This window comes from Lepus europaeus, chromosome 1, assembly GCF_033115175.1.
Source record: "Lepus europaeus isolate LE1 chromosome 1, mLepTim1.pri, whole genome shotgun sequence".
NCBI lineage: Eukaryota > Metazoa > Chordata > Mammalia > Lagomorpha > Leporidae > Lepus > Lepus europaeus.
The window spans coordinates 152,547,003-152,560,881 of NC_084827.1; the positions used below are offsets into that span (position 1 = coordinate 152,547,003).

The 13,879-nt window shown below is 35.3% G+C and overlaps 1 protein-coding gene and 1 pseudogene across 1 annotated transcript in view; both read left to right on the forward strand.

Annotated features, from left to right (window-relative positions):
- The window catches only part of PTH2R (parathyroid hormone 2 receptor), a 138,465-nt gene that overhangs the window by 94,203 nt on the left and 30,383 nt on the right, over positions 1 to 13,879 (forward strand). Inside the window, exon 9 of the mRNA XM_062196966.1 lies at positions 2,275 to 2,335. Within this exon, the coding sequence (XP_062052950.1) occupies positions 2,275 to 2,335 (61 nt within the window). The remainder of the gene's footprint in view (positions 1 to 2,274; positions 2,336 to 13,879) is intronic.
- On the forward strand, positions 12,200 to 12,805 carry LOC133767280 (nuclear transcription factor Y subunit beta-like; annotated as a pseudogene).

The following is a 13,879-nucleotide window of genomic DNA, read 5'->3' on the forward strand; positions in this document are numbered from 1 at the left end:
AAAAAAAAGAGTGAACTTACAGTTGCTGGTTCACTCCCCAAATGTCTCCAAGAGCCAGGCCAAAACCAGGAGCCCAGAGCTCCACCTGAGTCTTCCACATGAGTGGCAAGGATCCAACTATTTGAGCCAACATCTGCTGCCTCCCATGTTGAAAATTAGCAGGAAGCTGGAATTGGAAGCACAGGCAGAACCCACATCTAGGTACTTGGTTATGGGATGTGGTGTCCTAAGTGGCATCTTAATCTACTGAGCCAAATGCCCATGCCCAAAACCTGTTTTTCACCAGACATATTTATACAGGTGTGTCATATTAAAATAACTCAGTTTCCAAGAAAGGCAGATATTGAGTAACATTTATGTTTGCAGTATATTTATATTTAAATGTAAAAGTAACTTTAGATTTTAAATATTTTCCTTTGTATTTATGTGTTCTAAATTATGTAATTATGTGATACTGACTGGTGATCAGAAATAAAAAAAACTACAAAAAGTGGCTTTCTGTTTTTTTTTTCTTCACGATGGTCTCAATTCCAGTCTTGTGAATGGAAAGCCTTTGGGAATGAGAAAAGCAGTTTCATTCAGACATAGTGACTACACAAGATAATTGATATAACTGTCATATAAAACATAATATTAACTCAAGCACCAGTAGTCAGGATTGTACTGAATATCATTCAGGAATTATCTGATTTATTATGAGATTATAAAAGAAGCAGAAGGTACAGATCCGAAAAATGAGAAAATGTGAGTATTTTGATCAGTATTCTTTGAATACTCTTTGAAGATCACCAAGACAGCAAAGTGATCTCATCCTTTGAGAAATAGCCATACTTACCTTGTTATATAACATTATTCTTTTTCTTCATAGCAGTTGGTAAGAATCATAGTTGTTTTTATTGCTTCTTTCACTTGAGTATAAGTTTCAGAAAAACAGGAATATTGACTATTTTCTGATTGTTACAATTTCTGAGACAACAGTCTTTGACATGGAATTGGACACTTAATAAATGCTTGATGGATGGATAATTGGGTGGATGGATGGATTAATGGATATACAGATTGTAGAATAAGCAAACTGTATCTAAGAAATAGCTAGAATTAGACATGTTAATTTTGACAAAATCTTCTAGAATATAGAATTTGAGCAGGTTAAAAAGAATTATTTATAGAAGATAAATAAAAATAGGATATAAAATCATAAAATTCAACATCAGATAAACCATTTGGGGGTAAATTCAATTAGTTGAATGGTCACTAAGGACACTAAAGCAAGTATTATGGGTCTCAACATATTTTCATTGTTTTCTGAACATTTTCTTCATATGAACCTATTTTGTTCACTTTGTTGCCAAGAAATAATGTCTGAAAAATCATAAATGTGTTTTTAAAAGGTAAAGAATTTAATTTTGTGGTTGATAGAAAAATGTTTTAAGCCAGACTAACTTTTTTGTCTTTGCAAGGTGCTGCCTAGTTCTATAGTGTTTTTATTATAATATCCATCTCTCCTTTATTTCAACTTGCTTCATAAAGACCATTTAATGAAAAGCCATTCATTAAATCTTGAAATCCTCTATTGCATTGTTCTATAAAATTATGGCTTATATTTTATTTTTATAATGTTAGAGTTGAATAAAGAATAACATGAATTGAACAGTCAACCTTTATTATGGAGCAAAGAAATCAGTGGAAAGTCAGTGTGATGTGTTTGTTTTTATCACCTGTGATGGACAAATGTTTCATATAGAAATCATCAAACTGACAAAATGGTCTGTCTTTGTTAAGCTACTATGCAGGCAAACATGTCTGTGTTAAGCCAATATAAACTAAAAATGAAGAGGTTAAACTGTTAAAACTCCTGATTTTGTATGTTGCTGGGCAGCCTAACTATGCCTTCAATTTTAGATGAAAAAAAATTTTTTTTTAAAACAACAACTTCCCTCAGCTTCTATCAGTATGACAAGATTCCAGTGTACCAACCACTGCTTATTTCTGTCCCAAGGAACTTTAGTCTCCTCCAAATATGGCTTGACCCTAAATCTCTTGGTGAAAATTGGACCAACCTTCATGTACAGACTTTCAGGAAAAAATAGCATGAGTTTTCTTTCTCATTTCTTAAACTGACAAAATGAATTTTTTTTTCATGCTCTCCTATCAACATTTTCATGTCTGTTTTTCTCTCCCAATTGCTAGTATTATATTCCATGGGCAGTGAATATGAGAAAAAAAACCTTAATCTTAAAGAAATACGATATGTGAATCCCTTTCTGATTACAGGGTTTCCAGCAGTGTTTGTGGCAGCCTGGGCTGTGGAACGAGCCACTCTGGCTGATGAAAGGTGAGTGGAAAAGAAGTGTACAATAAAGAGAGAGCCTGAGAGTTTCTGACTTTCTATTGGAAATCGCACTGTTGTGCTTGATGCCATTGCCCTTTAGGGAGGTCACGTGGGAAGCCACCAGTATATTACCAGCCAGCTAGCTATCCCAGAGGTCACAGAGCACAGAGACTCACAGGGCACAGGAAAGGAAAGAAACTTAGGATATGGGCTAAGATGGTGAAAGGAGACACTACCTGATTCCTGGCATAGGAATATCCATACTTCCTCTCTCTGTGTCTGTCTGTCTGTCTCTCTATCTCTGTGTCACATCATCTGAGGATCTGAGTTATGAGGTTGCAGTGGGAGGACCCAAACAGAGAAGGTGTTGTAGGCCAATGACACACATTTGTGCTCTCAGAGAGATGCAGGAACAAGTATGTTGGCTGCTGCTGTAGCTTCCTAATTAGCCTACTGAACAGTTCTGGTAGTTTTTTTTTTTTTTTTAATTCCTTGGGCATAGAACATGTGGCATGAGTTTTATTAATGTTGAACACTTTCTATGCAGTATTGGTATTTTGTGTCTTGTATATTTTATGTATCATGACTGTTAGGTGTTCAGTCGCCTCGTGTCTTTAGTACTTATGTTTAATATAAATGTGCTGTACTTGTTAATCATTTATCTATATTTAATACAACCTATGAATTTCATCCATTCCACTTGTTTTTTATCTTCTAAAAACAGAATTGAATATTTTTTAAAAACAAAGAAAATATACAGTAGAAGTGGAATTCATTTCTAGTTGAGAATTATTAGGATCTTGGAGCATTTAAAAAGACAGAGCAATGATGCTGGGGGATGGCAAAGAACTCTTTAGATTTTTAAGACTTTGATTGCAAAAATCTCAGTTCAGATAATGCTAGCTTTGGGATCATGGGAAAGACAGGTGATCTCTTTTTGTGTCAGTTTCTCACTTATGCAATAGAAATCATACTGTATAGATGACATTGATATGTGTAGTACAGAGTCAGGCAGAGTGAGTGTGAGGAGGGAGTGTGAGGAGGAGGGCCTAAGGCTCAGGTGTCTAACAGGTTGTCTTGCCACTTCTTCATTCTGTGGCAGAAGAACATCTCTCACTCTCAGTTTTCTCTTCTATCAAATACAGGTAAAATGGGTACTACTCTTCACGGGGTTGTTAATGAGATTAAATGAGATAATGTGTCTAGCACACCTAGCACAGAGATTGGAATATACCAGTAGTATGTGCTAAACTCTCATATACAAGTATGATTCCTTTAATTGTTTCATGAATTTGTACTTACAGATAATACCTAATTAAAAATCAAAATGTAGTATTTTCTTTGTTGTTATTTGATTAGAAAGCAGAACTCATCCCTCCATGAATCCTAGCTTATGAAATTTTAAGTCAAGTCAAGTTGGTGGAGCCCTGGTTCTGTCAAGCTGGAACATAAAAATTAAGCTGGAGAAGAGATGAGGGTGAGACCTTCTAGACCTTTGTAAGGCCATGTTAGCATGTTTGGTTCTTGTTCAATGCTAATGACAGTAAATCTGCATTTTTATGAAGACCATTACTAGGTCATGAGGGAAATATTGGAGGAAAGTAATAATAAAAACAGAAGTTAGCATTTTTGCTCATTCATCATATTCCAGGTACTTTCTGATTTCCTAAATAGTAAGTGAATTTAACATCTTAGCAACCTTGTGACACCAAGGCCAGAGAAATTGTGCCCAAGGCTGCACATCTATAAGGGGCAGAGGAAGAATTTGATCTCAGACAGCCGATTCCAGATGTATTCAGTAAATAGTTGTGGGAAGTTGAAATGTTTCTGTTGAAATAAAAGGTATTTTTAAATGTCTGTGAAACAGAAGAATGGTAGAGACATTTCTTTTACAATAGTTTGATGGGAACATGAGACAGTAACACATGCATATCAAGAGGAAACAGGATGGTTTATAAGAAGGGGGTAATATGCAGGTTTCATCTGATAATCAGAAAGGTACAGTGGACAAAGTACATTGTGTACTGGACATTTTCTCATTTTGTCAAGTTTTTTGTCCTTCTGCTACCTATTTGTAACTAGTTCTTTCTGTTCTTTGAATCAGAAATAGCTTATCACTTTTCAAAAATTCACTTTTTTTGTTGAGATATGAGCTCATTCTTGTGTGCTTGTATTGCATATATGCACATAATGTTGTCTTCCAGCTCAAGTTTTTCTTGTTCACATGATAAAATTAAATATATCCGAATCTCATGGTGTTCAGAAAGGAAACCCATGACTGCGTGTTATGTCTTATGTGTGTTTGAAATCTATTCTTTCACTGGTATAAAAGCTTCCTTATCAAATTTCTGTAGCACTTATTTTGTATATTATATAATTATCATTTATATAACATCTTAGTTCTCTTGAAGTAACTAACTTATTTTCCCAAAAAGCTCTGAGTTCCACATGGGCATGAGCAAAGTTTTCTGCTTTACAATAGAGAATTCTCCAGTGCTTATGATTATTTCTTACATATCCATTCGACCATTTATCTCCGTTTGCTAAGTATCTTGTCAGCAATGATGAGCTATGAATTACTACAATTTGTGAGTTACTAGGAGTTGTGGTTTTCTTCCATTCATTAGTTGTGGCTCCTTTCCTCAGCCTCCATTTTCTTACTTGTAGAATGAAAACAATACTAGTATTCTTGGGTGTGGCTAAGGGTGTGGGTCTTCAGGTGTGCATCCAAGAATCAGATGATTCTTGAATCTGTTATGAAAGGGCTTTGTAAACTCCAGCTTCTAGACAAATGTTATATATGTCAAGGGGAGTGCTAACCTTCTTTCATACAACACACAACAAACGTTATATATGTATGGGTAGAGAATCAGTAAATTTTTAGGTGTGATCATTATTTGTAAATTGAAAAAAATCTTGACAGTCCGTCTGCCATCATTGTTTGTAAATGTCTAATAGATAGCAAGTCACCGTTTACTTCTTTCTGTCCCACAGACTGCCGTGGCTCACCACTGGGCAGGCTGCCTTTTAAAGGCTTTTGTTTGGCTCCAATGCACTTTGGGTAGAGTCCCCCAGTTGCTTGTATTTCTCTTTACATAAATTTCTATATGATAAATGGGCACTGAACATTCATTTTTCATATTATTTCTATTTCTAATAATGTTGAGTTGATGAAAGAACAGGAGGAAGTAGGAAAACATTCAGGTGCCTGCTCTTTGCCCTCGTGTTCAAACTCATTCATATGGACTGAATTGTGTTTCTGCAAAATTCAGATATTGAAGCCCTAACTCTCAATACATTTGGAGATGTGATTTCAGTTGGAGATAGAGCTTATGAGGAGATAGTTAAGGGTAAGTGAGGTCAGAAGGGTGGGGTCCTGGCACATTAGGATTTGTGTTCTTTTAAGAAGGGACACCAGAGTGTTTGTGCCCTCAACGCACATCTGTGCACAAAAAGAGTACGTCATGAGAGCACACAGAGAGAAGGAGGCTGCCTATGAGCCAGGAAGAGAGACTTTCCAGAAACAGACCAGGCTGGTGACCTGACCCCAGAGTTCATCCTCCGGGCTGTGAGAAAATAGATGCTGTGGTTTAAGCTGCTCAGTCTAAGTATTTTGTTAGAGCAGCTTCAGCAGATGAATAAACTGATGATAAATGAAGAAGTGATATAAAGGCACACAGCATTCACTTACGTTTGTCGCGATGCTGTGTGTTCTTTTAGGTTAACAGAGTACAACTAAATAACTGCAGATGGTGTTCATTTCATGACAGCAAGCTCCTCTTTGTTAGCTCCTGGGAGCTTTTCTTTAATTTGAGTCAGTATATTTATTTTGAGTTATTAGATGTTTCCTCCAGGAATTGTTTTGTCTGAAATGCACTGAAGAAATGCTGTACAACATGAGCTCCCAAACTCTGTAAGGAACCTGCCATGTGCTCTTTGTGAAAATCTGAACTTTACAGTTAATGCGTTTAGATGCAGCTCTACTATTGCATGCTTCACAGCCTCCTGTTCATCTGCTTCCCTCAGTTCTACAACTGAAGGATTTTAAGTTCTTACTGCTTGTATCCCTTTATGCTATTTGGATTTGTTTACAGTTGAGGGGTAATGCTATCTACATTATTACCACTGTAATCATATATACGTAGGGTTGTTTCACCAAATAGCCGGAAAGGCAGGGCCTGCAATGGAAAGGCTCAAGAGAAGATGTTCTGTGACAGACTTCTGCATATGCTCTCCTGCCCTCTCCATTCCTATTGATTGTGAATTGTGGAGGTGATGTGGTATCAGTCAGTACCATTCTGATGTGATATCAGTCAGTACCATTCGCTGGATCCCTCAGGCAGAAAATACATCTGTTTCCACACATGCTACAGGAAGTCCTACTTTCTAGTCAGACCTTTGTGCCTCATTCAGATGTATTTCTTTTCTTTTTTTTTTTAAGATTTATTTGTTTATTTGAAAGTCAGAGTTACACAGAGAGAGGAGAGACAGAGAGAGTCTTCCATCCGATGATTCACTCCCCAATTGGCTGCAATGGCCAGAGCTGCGCCGATCCGAAGACAGGAGCCAGGAGCCTCCTCCAGGTCTCCCACGTGGGTGCAGGGGCCCAAGGACTTGGGCCATCTTTTACTGCTTTCCCAGGCCACAGCAGAGACCTGGATTTGATGTGGAGCATCTGGGTCTTGAAACGGCTCCCATATAGGATGCTGGCGCCTCAGGCCAGGGCATTAACCTGCTGCACCACAGCGCTGGACCCCAGATGCATTTCATAGAGCACTAAATTGCATTATAAAAAATTTGAGCAAAGGGTAGTTACTGGACCACGTTACAAAACACAGTGTGAACTGGGCATTGAGGAACTAATTTGAAATAAGAGTTCATAGCATATTCTTTGAAAAGTCTGAAATCTAAAGTTGCCTTTCTTTTATCAAAGGGCAAATTTGAAACATTGACACTGACAACCACAGAAATTAAATTGTTCATGTTTTTAGAGGTAGTTTATTTTGACCTACTTCCAAATACAATATTTTGTAGAGCTAGAAGTATATAATTGAGTCCCAGGGTATAAGAGACAACAAGATGAAATGTCACTGAGGCAAGGAAAGAAGATTGTGATGATATTATCAAGTGTCAAAAACTGAGAAGAAAATTTATGGAGGCCTTGTAACTCGTGAATCAATGTGCAACTTATATTCACAAATACATATGTCACCTTTCTTACAGTAGAAGCTTTTAAAATTATTTTATTTTCATTTTTGACATATAAATTTTTGAACATCAGTTATGCCACATACATGTTATCCATAATTCGGAGGTATCATGTGGTGCTGAAAGCTTTATCAGGGCAGTTGATACACTTTCTGTACAACTCAATAGCATTGTCTTATCTTTATTGTGTGACTGATTAATGTGAAAACTAATGTAGATACATAATATAGGAATATTCAATAATGTGTGAATGAAAATGTCTATGTTTTAGATTTCCATGTTGTTCAGACTTCAAATCCATAGACTATGCCAATTTCAATTTGGATGGACCAGATTAGTCTTTGGCATAGAAATCTGATTTCCCTGCATATAGAGAATGGAATTTCTCTGCATACAGGGAGTGGAATGCTGTTGTGGAATTACTGAGCTCTTTTGGTGCAGATATAGAAGGAAATAAAACAGTAGTTTAAAATGGAAAAAACAAATTTTTATAACAGTGTCTACATTACATTATTTGTAAGATGGGGGAAATTAGAATATAAAATTTGTATTCGTATATGTGTAAAGAAACATTGGAAGCACATACTATAAGATAATGAAAGGTATTATGTAAAGATAGGGGCAGAGGTAGATAGGAACATGGGGAGGACTAAGACATCTCAATGTCTATGCTTTTATACAGTATGACTTTGAAATTAGGATAAATTGCCTATTCATAAAAATTGAACTTTAAAAATGTGTAGTTGTTATAGTTTTATTGATTTTGTATTTTAAAATTTATGAGCGAAGGTGAACATCTTTTCACTTGATTATTGTTTATAACCATTTCATATCTTCTTGCTCAATGATGGTCATATTTTTAATTTGTTGACCTCTTTATTTAGTGTATCATTAAGCCTTTGACCATAATGTAAAATAATAATATGAAAAAATAAAATATTCAAATTAGTTTTCAATGCTAATTTTTACATAAAAATAGTTTACCTTCTGGAATAGTTGAAATAGCCCTTTACTATCTATTACTTGCTCACTATATAAAATAATTTCTTGATAAGTTTGTCATCTAGAATTTAAGCATTATCATTATATTCTCCAAAATTTTTTATATCATTTATTGTTGCCACAACCAATTCTACATTTTGTTTAAGGAGGATAAAATTTAAGGCTTTTATTTATATCTTGAATTAAAAAATAACTATTGAAAGATCTACATTAAAATTTCAAGTGGAAATAGTTTTTCAAAATCAACTCCGTGCTACTTATGCTAGTGAAAGACCTTTATCAGTTCAACCCAGATTGAGTGAGATTGAGTCAAACTTACTTTGGATCCAATTTATGTCAATTCCAATCCAACAAATGTTTGTTGATGACCTAGATACTGTATTCTGTTTACAGAGAAGCAATGATAATTTTTGTTCGTGTAGAACTTAAATTTTAGATGTCGTAGGAGGAAAGCAGAAAAAACATAAGAAATAAGTAAACAGTAAAATGTCTATGTTGCTTATAGCAATCTACAGATTCATGGAATCAAAATATCAATGCATTCTTTAGAGAATTAGAAACAAATAATGCTATAGCCATGTGGAATCACAAAAGGCCCCAAATAGCCAAAGGGATCCTGAGGAAAAAAAAAAAAAGCTGGAGTCATCATAATACTGGACTTTAAAGCATACTACAAAGCTATAGTAATAGAAACAGCATGGAAATTGCATAAAAACTGACATACAGATAAATGAAACATAATAGAGAGCCCCCAAATTATTCCATGTACACATAGTCAACTAATTTTTGACAAAAATATTCAGACCTATATTGGAATAAAGATAATTAGGATAATTTCGTCAACAAATGTAGCTGGAAATAGGATATGTATATTTTATACATATATATGTATAAATTTAGATTTATACTTCTCATCATAAAATTGGTGGATCAAAGACCCAAATTTAAGACCTGAGACTATGAAGTTGCTGAAAAAAATTGTAGGGGAAGCATTCTAAGACATTGATATCGATGATGACTTCTTGAACAGGACCCAGGCAACAAAATCAAGACTAAACAGATGGGATTATATTAAACTCAGATGCAACTGCACAGCCAAGGAAAGGATTAATAGAGTAAAGAGGCATCCAACAGAATGGGAAAAATATTTGCAAGCTACCTATCCAACAAAGAATTAATATCCTGAATCCGTCATCAACTTAAAAACCTCAACAACAAAAACCCAACTAATCCAGTGAAGAAAGGGGCAAAAACAAAAAGAAGAAATACAACAACAGGAGCCACTGTGCACTTGCTCCTCATGTGGGATCTCTGTCCTTAATGTGCTGTACATTGTGATTTAATGCTATAACTAGTACTCAAACAGTATGTTTCACTTTGTGTTTCTATGTGGGTGCAAACTGTTGAAATCTTTATACTAAATTGATCTTCTGTATATAAAGAGAATTGAAAATGAATCTTGATGCAAATGGAAGGGGAGAGGGAGTGGGAGAGGGGAGGGTTGCGGGTGGGAGGGAAGTTATGGGGGGGGGGGAAGCCATTGTAATCCATAAGCTGTATACTGGAAATTTATATTCATTAAATAAAAGTTAAAAAAAAAGAAATACAAATGACTAACGATTTATGAAAAAATGGTGAACATCCATATTGATCTATAAAGGAAATACAAATGCAAATCAAAACCACAGTTAAATATCACCTAACACCCATTAGAATGGCAATTACAAAGACAGAAACAAATGCTGGTGAGGATGTGGAAAAAGGGGAAACATACACTGTTGGTGGGAATGTAAATTAGTGCAGCCACTGTGGAAAACAGTGTGAATATTTCTTAAAAACCTAGAAATAGACTTGTTATATGACCCAGTAATCTCATTTTTGAGCATACATGCAAAAGACATGAATACATTGTATCAAAGAGGTACCTGCACTATCATATTTATAGCAGCACACTGTCCACAATAGCCAAAATATTGAATCAACGAAGGTGTCCATCATCAGATGAGTGGCTAAATAAGATGTGGTATACCTACACAATGGGATATTGTTCAGATATAAAAAGAAATTAAATTCTACCATTTGCATCAACATGGATGCAACTGGAGGACATCATGTTGAGTCAAATAAGCCAGACACAGAAGGACAAATTCTGCATGTTCTCCCTTATATGTGGGAGATAAAGTAAAAAAGAAAATAATAAAAAGCAAACAAAAGAAATGCCTGTGAGTATCAGTACTGCTGAAAATATATTTTGCCACATTCTGTTTCATATCTTGCCAAACTAATCATTAAGATTTTCATACTACTATAATTTGAATAATCTGTGATTACTTTAAAGTTTACTGTATATGAGTGAAAAGGTCATGTTTACATTTGACTTGTTTATAGTCCTTGCCAGATTCCCCCTAACTAGGATCATTTTGCTTTTTACCTGTTGAACTTCTTTATTTGCTGGAGAGTTAAGCCCTTGACTGTAATATCTCAAAAGGGAAGAAGAAGAAGGAGAAGGAAAAGGAAGAAAGAAGAATAGGAAGAAGAGGAGGAGGAGGGGGAAGAGGAGGGGGAAGAGGAGGAGCATGGGAGGGTAGGAGGGAAAGGGAGGGACAGAGAAGAAGGAAAAATTATTATATTTGTAGAATTGTATCTATGAAGTATATTGAATCTGTTCAAAACAAAAAGTAGAAGAAAATTTTAAAAGGAAAGACTTAAAAAAATTAAAGGTAGAATCATAGATCTTATACAAATATATAATGAACACCTGTCAATGATTTTAAAAACTCATTAACAAGAGAGATAGTAAGATGTTATAATTGGTTCAAAAGAGAAATCAAAGAATCACTTGTTTATAGTTAGTAAAATAAATACTGAAAACTTACAAATAAAGCAAAAACTAGTCAATATTTACAGGGTACTAATCAATTACATCCTCCACTGAACACAGCTAGTGTTCATTTCTATAGTAAAAATCACTTGCATACAGTACTCTGTTGCATTTCTATGGATGTCATTCACATTATTGTCAGTTCTACAATTTATGGAGTTATCAAGTCATACTGCTGAAATGTCAGAAAAGAGAGAGGAACTCATCAAACAAATTTTTAAAAAGATTTATTTATTTATTTGAAAGGCAGAGTTACAGAGAGGCAGAGGCAGAGATAGGGAGAAGTTTCCATCTGCTTGTTTACTCCCCAAATGGCTGCAACAGCTGGAACCTGGCTGATCCAAAGCCAGAAGCCAGGAGCTTCTTCTGGATCTCTCACATAGGCGCAGGGGCCCAAGGAATTGGGCCATCTTCTACTGCTTCCCCAGTCCATAGCAGAGAGCTGGATCAGAAGTGGAGCAGTTGGGACTTGAACCCATGCCCATATGGGATGATGGCATTGCAGGTGGCAGCTTTACCTGCTATGCCACAGCGCCAGCCCCAATCAACAAACTTTAAAATAGCTCATCCTGATGATAATAAAAGTAAAGCATCAGTTATAGCATGTTTAATAAACTACAAATTTTCTGTGGCTTTGGAAATATGATTTTGACTCTTGTCTCTAGAAAAGTAATTCACTAAAACAGCAGATTAGAGATAGGAGCCAACTAGGGCTGCATTAGAGGTTGAAATTTGGCAAAGTTTAGACACCTTGGTTCTGACAGTATTTTGTGACAATGTATGGTGGCAGTTCTATCACAGATACTTCTCAACTGGAAATTCCAGGAGACTACGTTGGAGGTAGCAGCTACGTTATACAACCTCACAATGATGCTGAGAACTGCATGAGTGATCACGAAGACACAAATGGATCAAAAGAAAGTTTCCAAGAACGAGATTATCTTCCAATGGGGCTAAGATAATGAAGAATGCCATACCACAAACAGGAAAGATTGCAAAAGATGCCTAAGAATGTGTTAAAGGATGTGTGAGTGAGTTCATTAGCTTTGTAACATCTGAAGCAAATTAAAGTTGTCATCAATAGAAACAGAAGATGATCAATGGAGAAGACATTCTCTTTGCCATGTCCACATTGGGCTTTGACCCTTATATGGAACCTCCAAAATTGCACCTTTAGAAATTCAGAGATGCTATGGAAGGAGAGAAAGGAATTGATGGAGCAGCCACAGACAGCAGGACTAAGTGAAGAGCTTATGGAGGAGGCATTCGCTAACCAGTTACTTGCCAGCTTAATAACTGCCAATGGTCAACACCACAATGTTATGCTTTATACAACATCATATCAATGGATTTCTGGTGTACAACAAATTCAGTTTTCATGATCTGAAAAAATAATGGGGTGGGAGTGTAGAGAAGAGAGAGTCTGTGTGATTCTGGAACAGAGACGTTAGAAGAAAATGGTGAAAAAAAAGGTCTTTTTGTATGTTAAATAGCTGTAATATAGCTTGCTGAAGCTTGACTAATTGAGGTGTTAATTCTGAATTGAGGATCTTTTTCATAAATGATTTTAAAGAACAATTTGGATTCTAAAGGTATTAATATATATTTGTTCCTTTTGAGAATTTGTTGCTCTGTGTGACTGGTATGCACTATATATTGCAATTTATTGTGGTCAGAGATTTGAACACAGTTTCTTATTTTCATAGTGAACCATGTTACTTTTGTAATTCCAGTAAGCAAATGGGTTAATTCATGATATTTGCCCTTTTGATAAAATATAAGGGTAGAGTTCATTTTGATAGCTGCCTTTATTATAAAGTTGAGTTTGTCTTGGCTGCATATAGTATCTTGCATGGTAAGCTAGCTAGATTTTTAGCATTTTACATATTTATTAGAATTGATTTTTTTGTAAAGCAGTACCATTTATAAATGTAATTGAATAATTGTGAATGCAGAGGAATCTATTGTCTGCCCTATTAAACTTGGTGCCTGTTAACAGTGTTTATACAGTTCATTGTGACTGTTAACATGGTTTTACTTATTAGAGACTTTGTTAAGACTAGATTTGTTTTTGAGCTACATTATTGTGAGTTTTAGAATTCATTTAAATTTAATGTATTTCTAGAGCCCTTAAAATGGTGCCCCTTTCATTTGGTTTATTTATTTTATTTGAAAGCATAACTTCAAGTATTATACTATTCTTTTCCAGAAGAGGAATTTTATAATCTGATGGCAAATGTTCTCATTTTACCTTTTCTATTATACTGTGGAAACCAAGAAACACTGAACATCATTATATGTATATACCTTTTGCATGATGAGTGAATGAGAATGAGAACAGAGCGAGTTCTATGAACAGTGTGAAACAGAAGCTATGACTTTGTGTGCTGTCTTGATCTTTGCAATAAATTAAATTTAGATGATGTAACTTTATGTAATTTAGTAGTATGTATCTG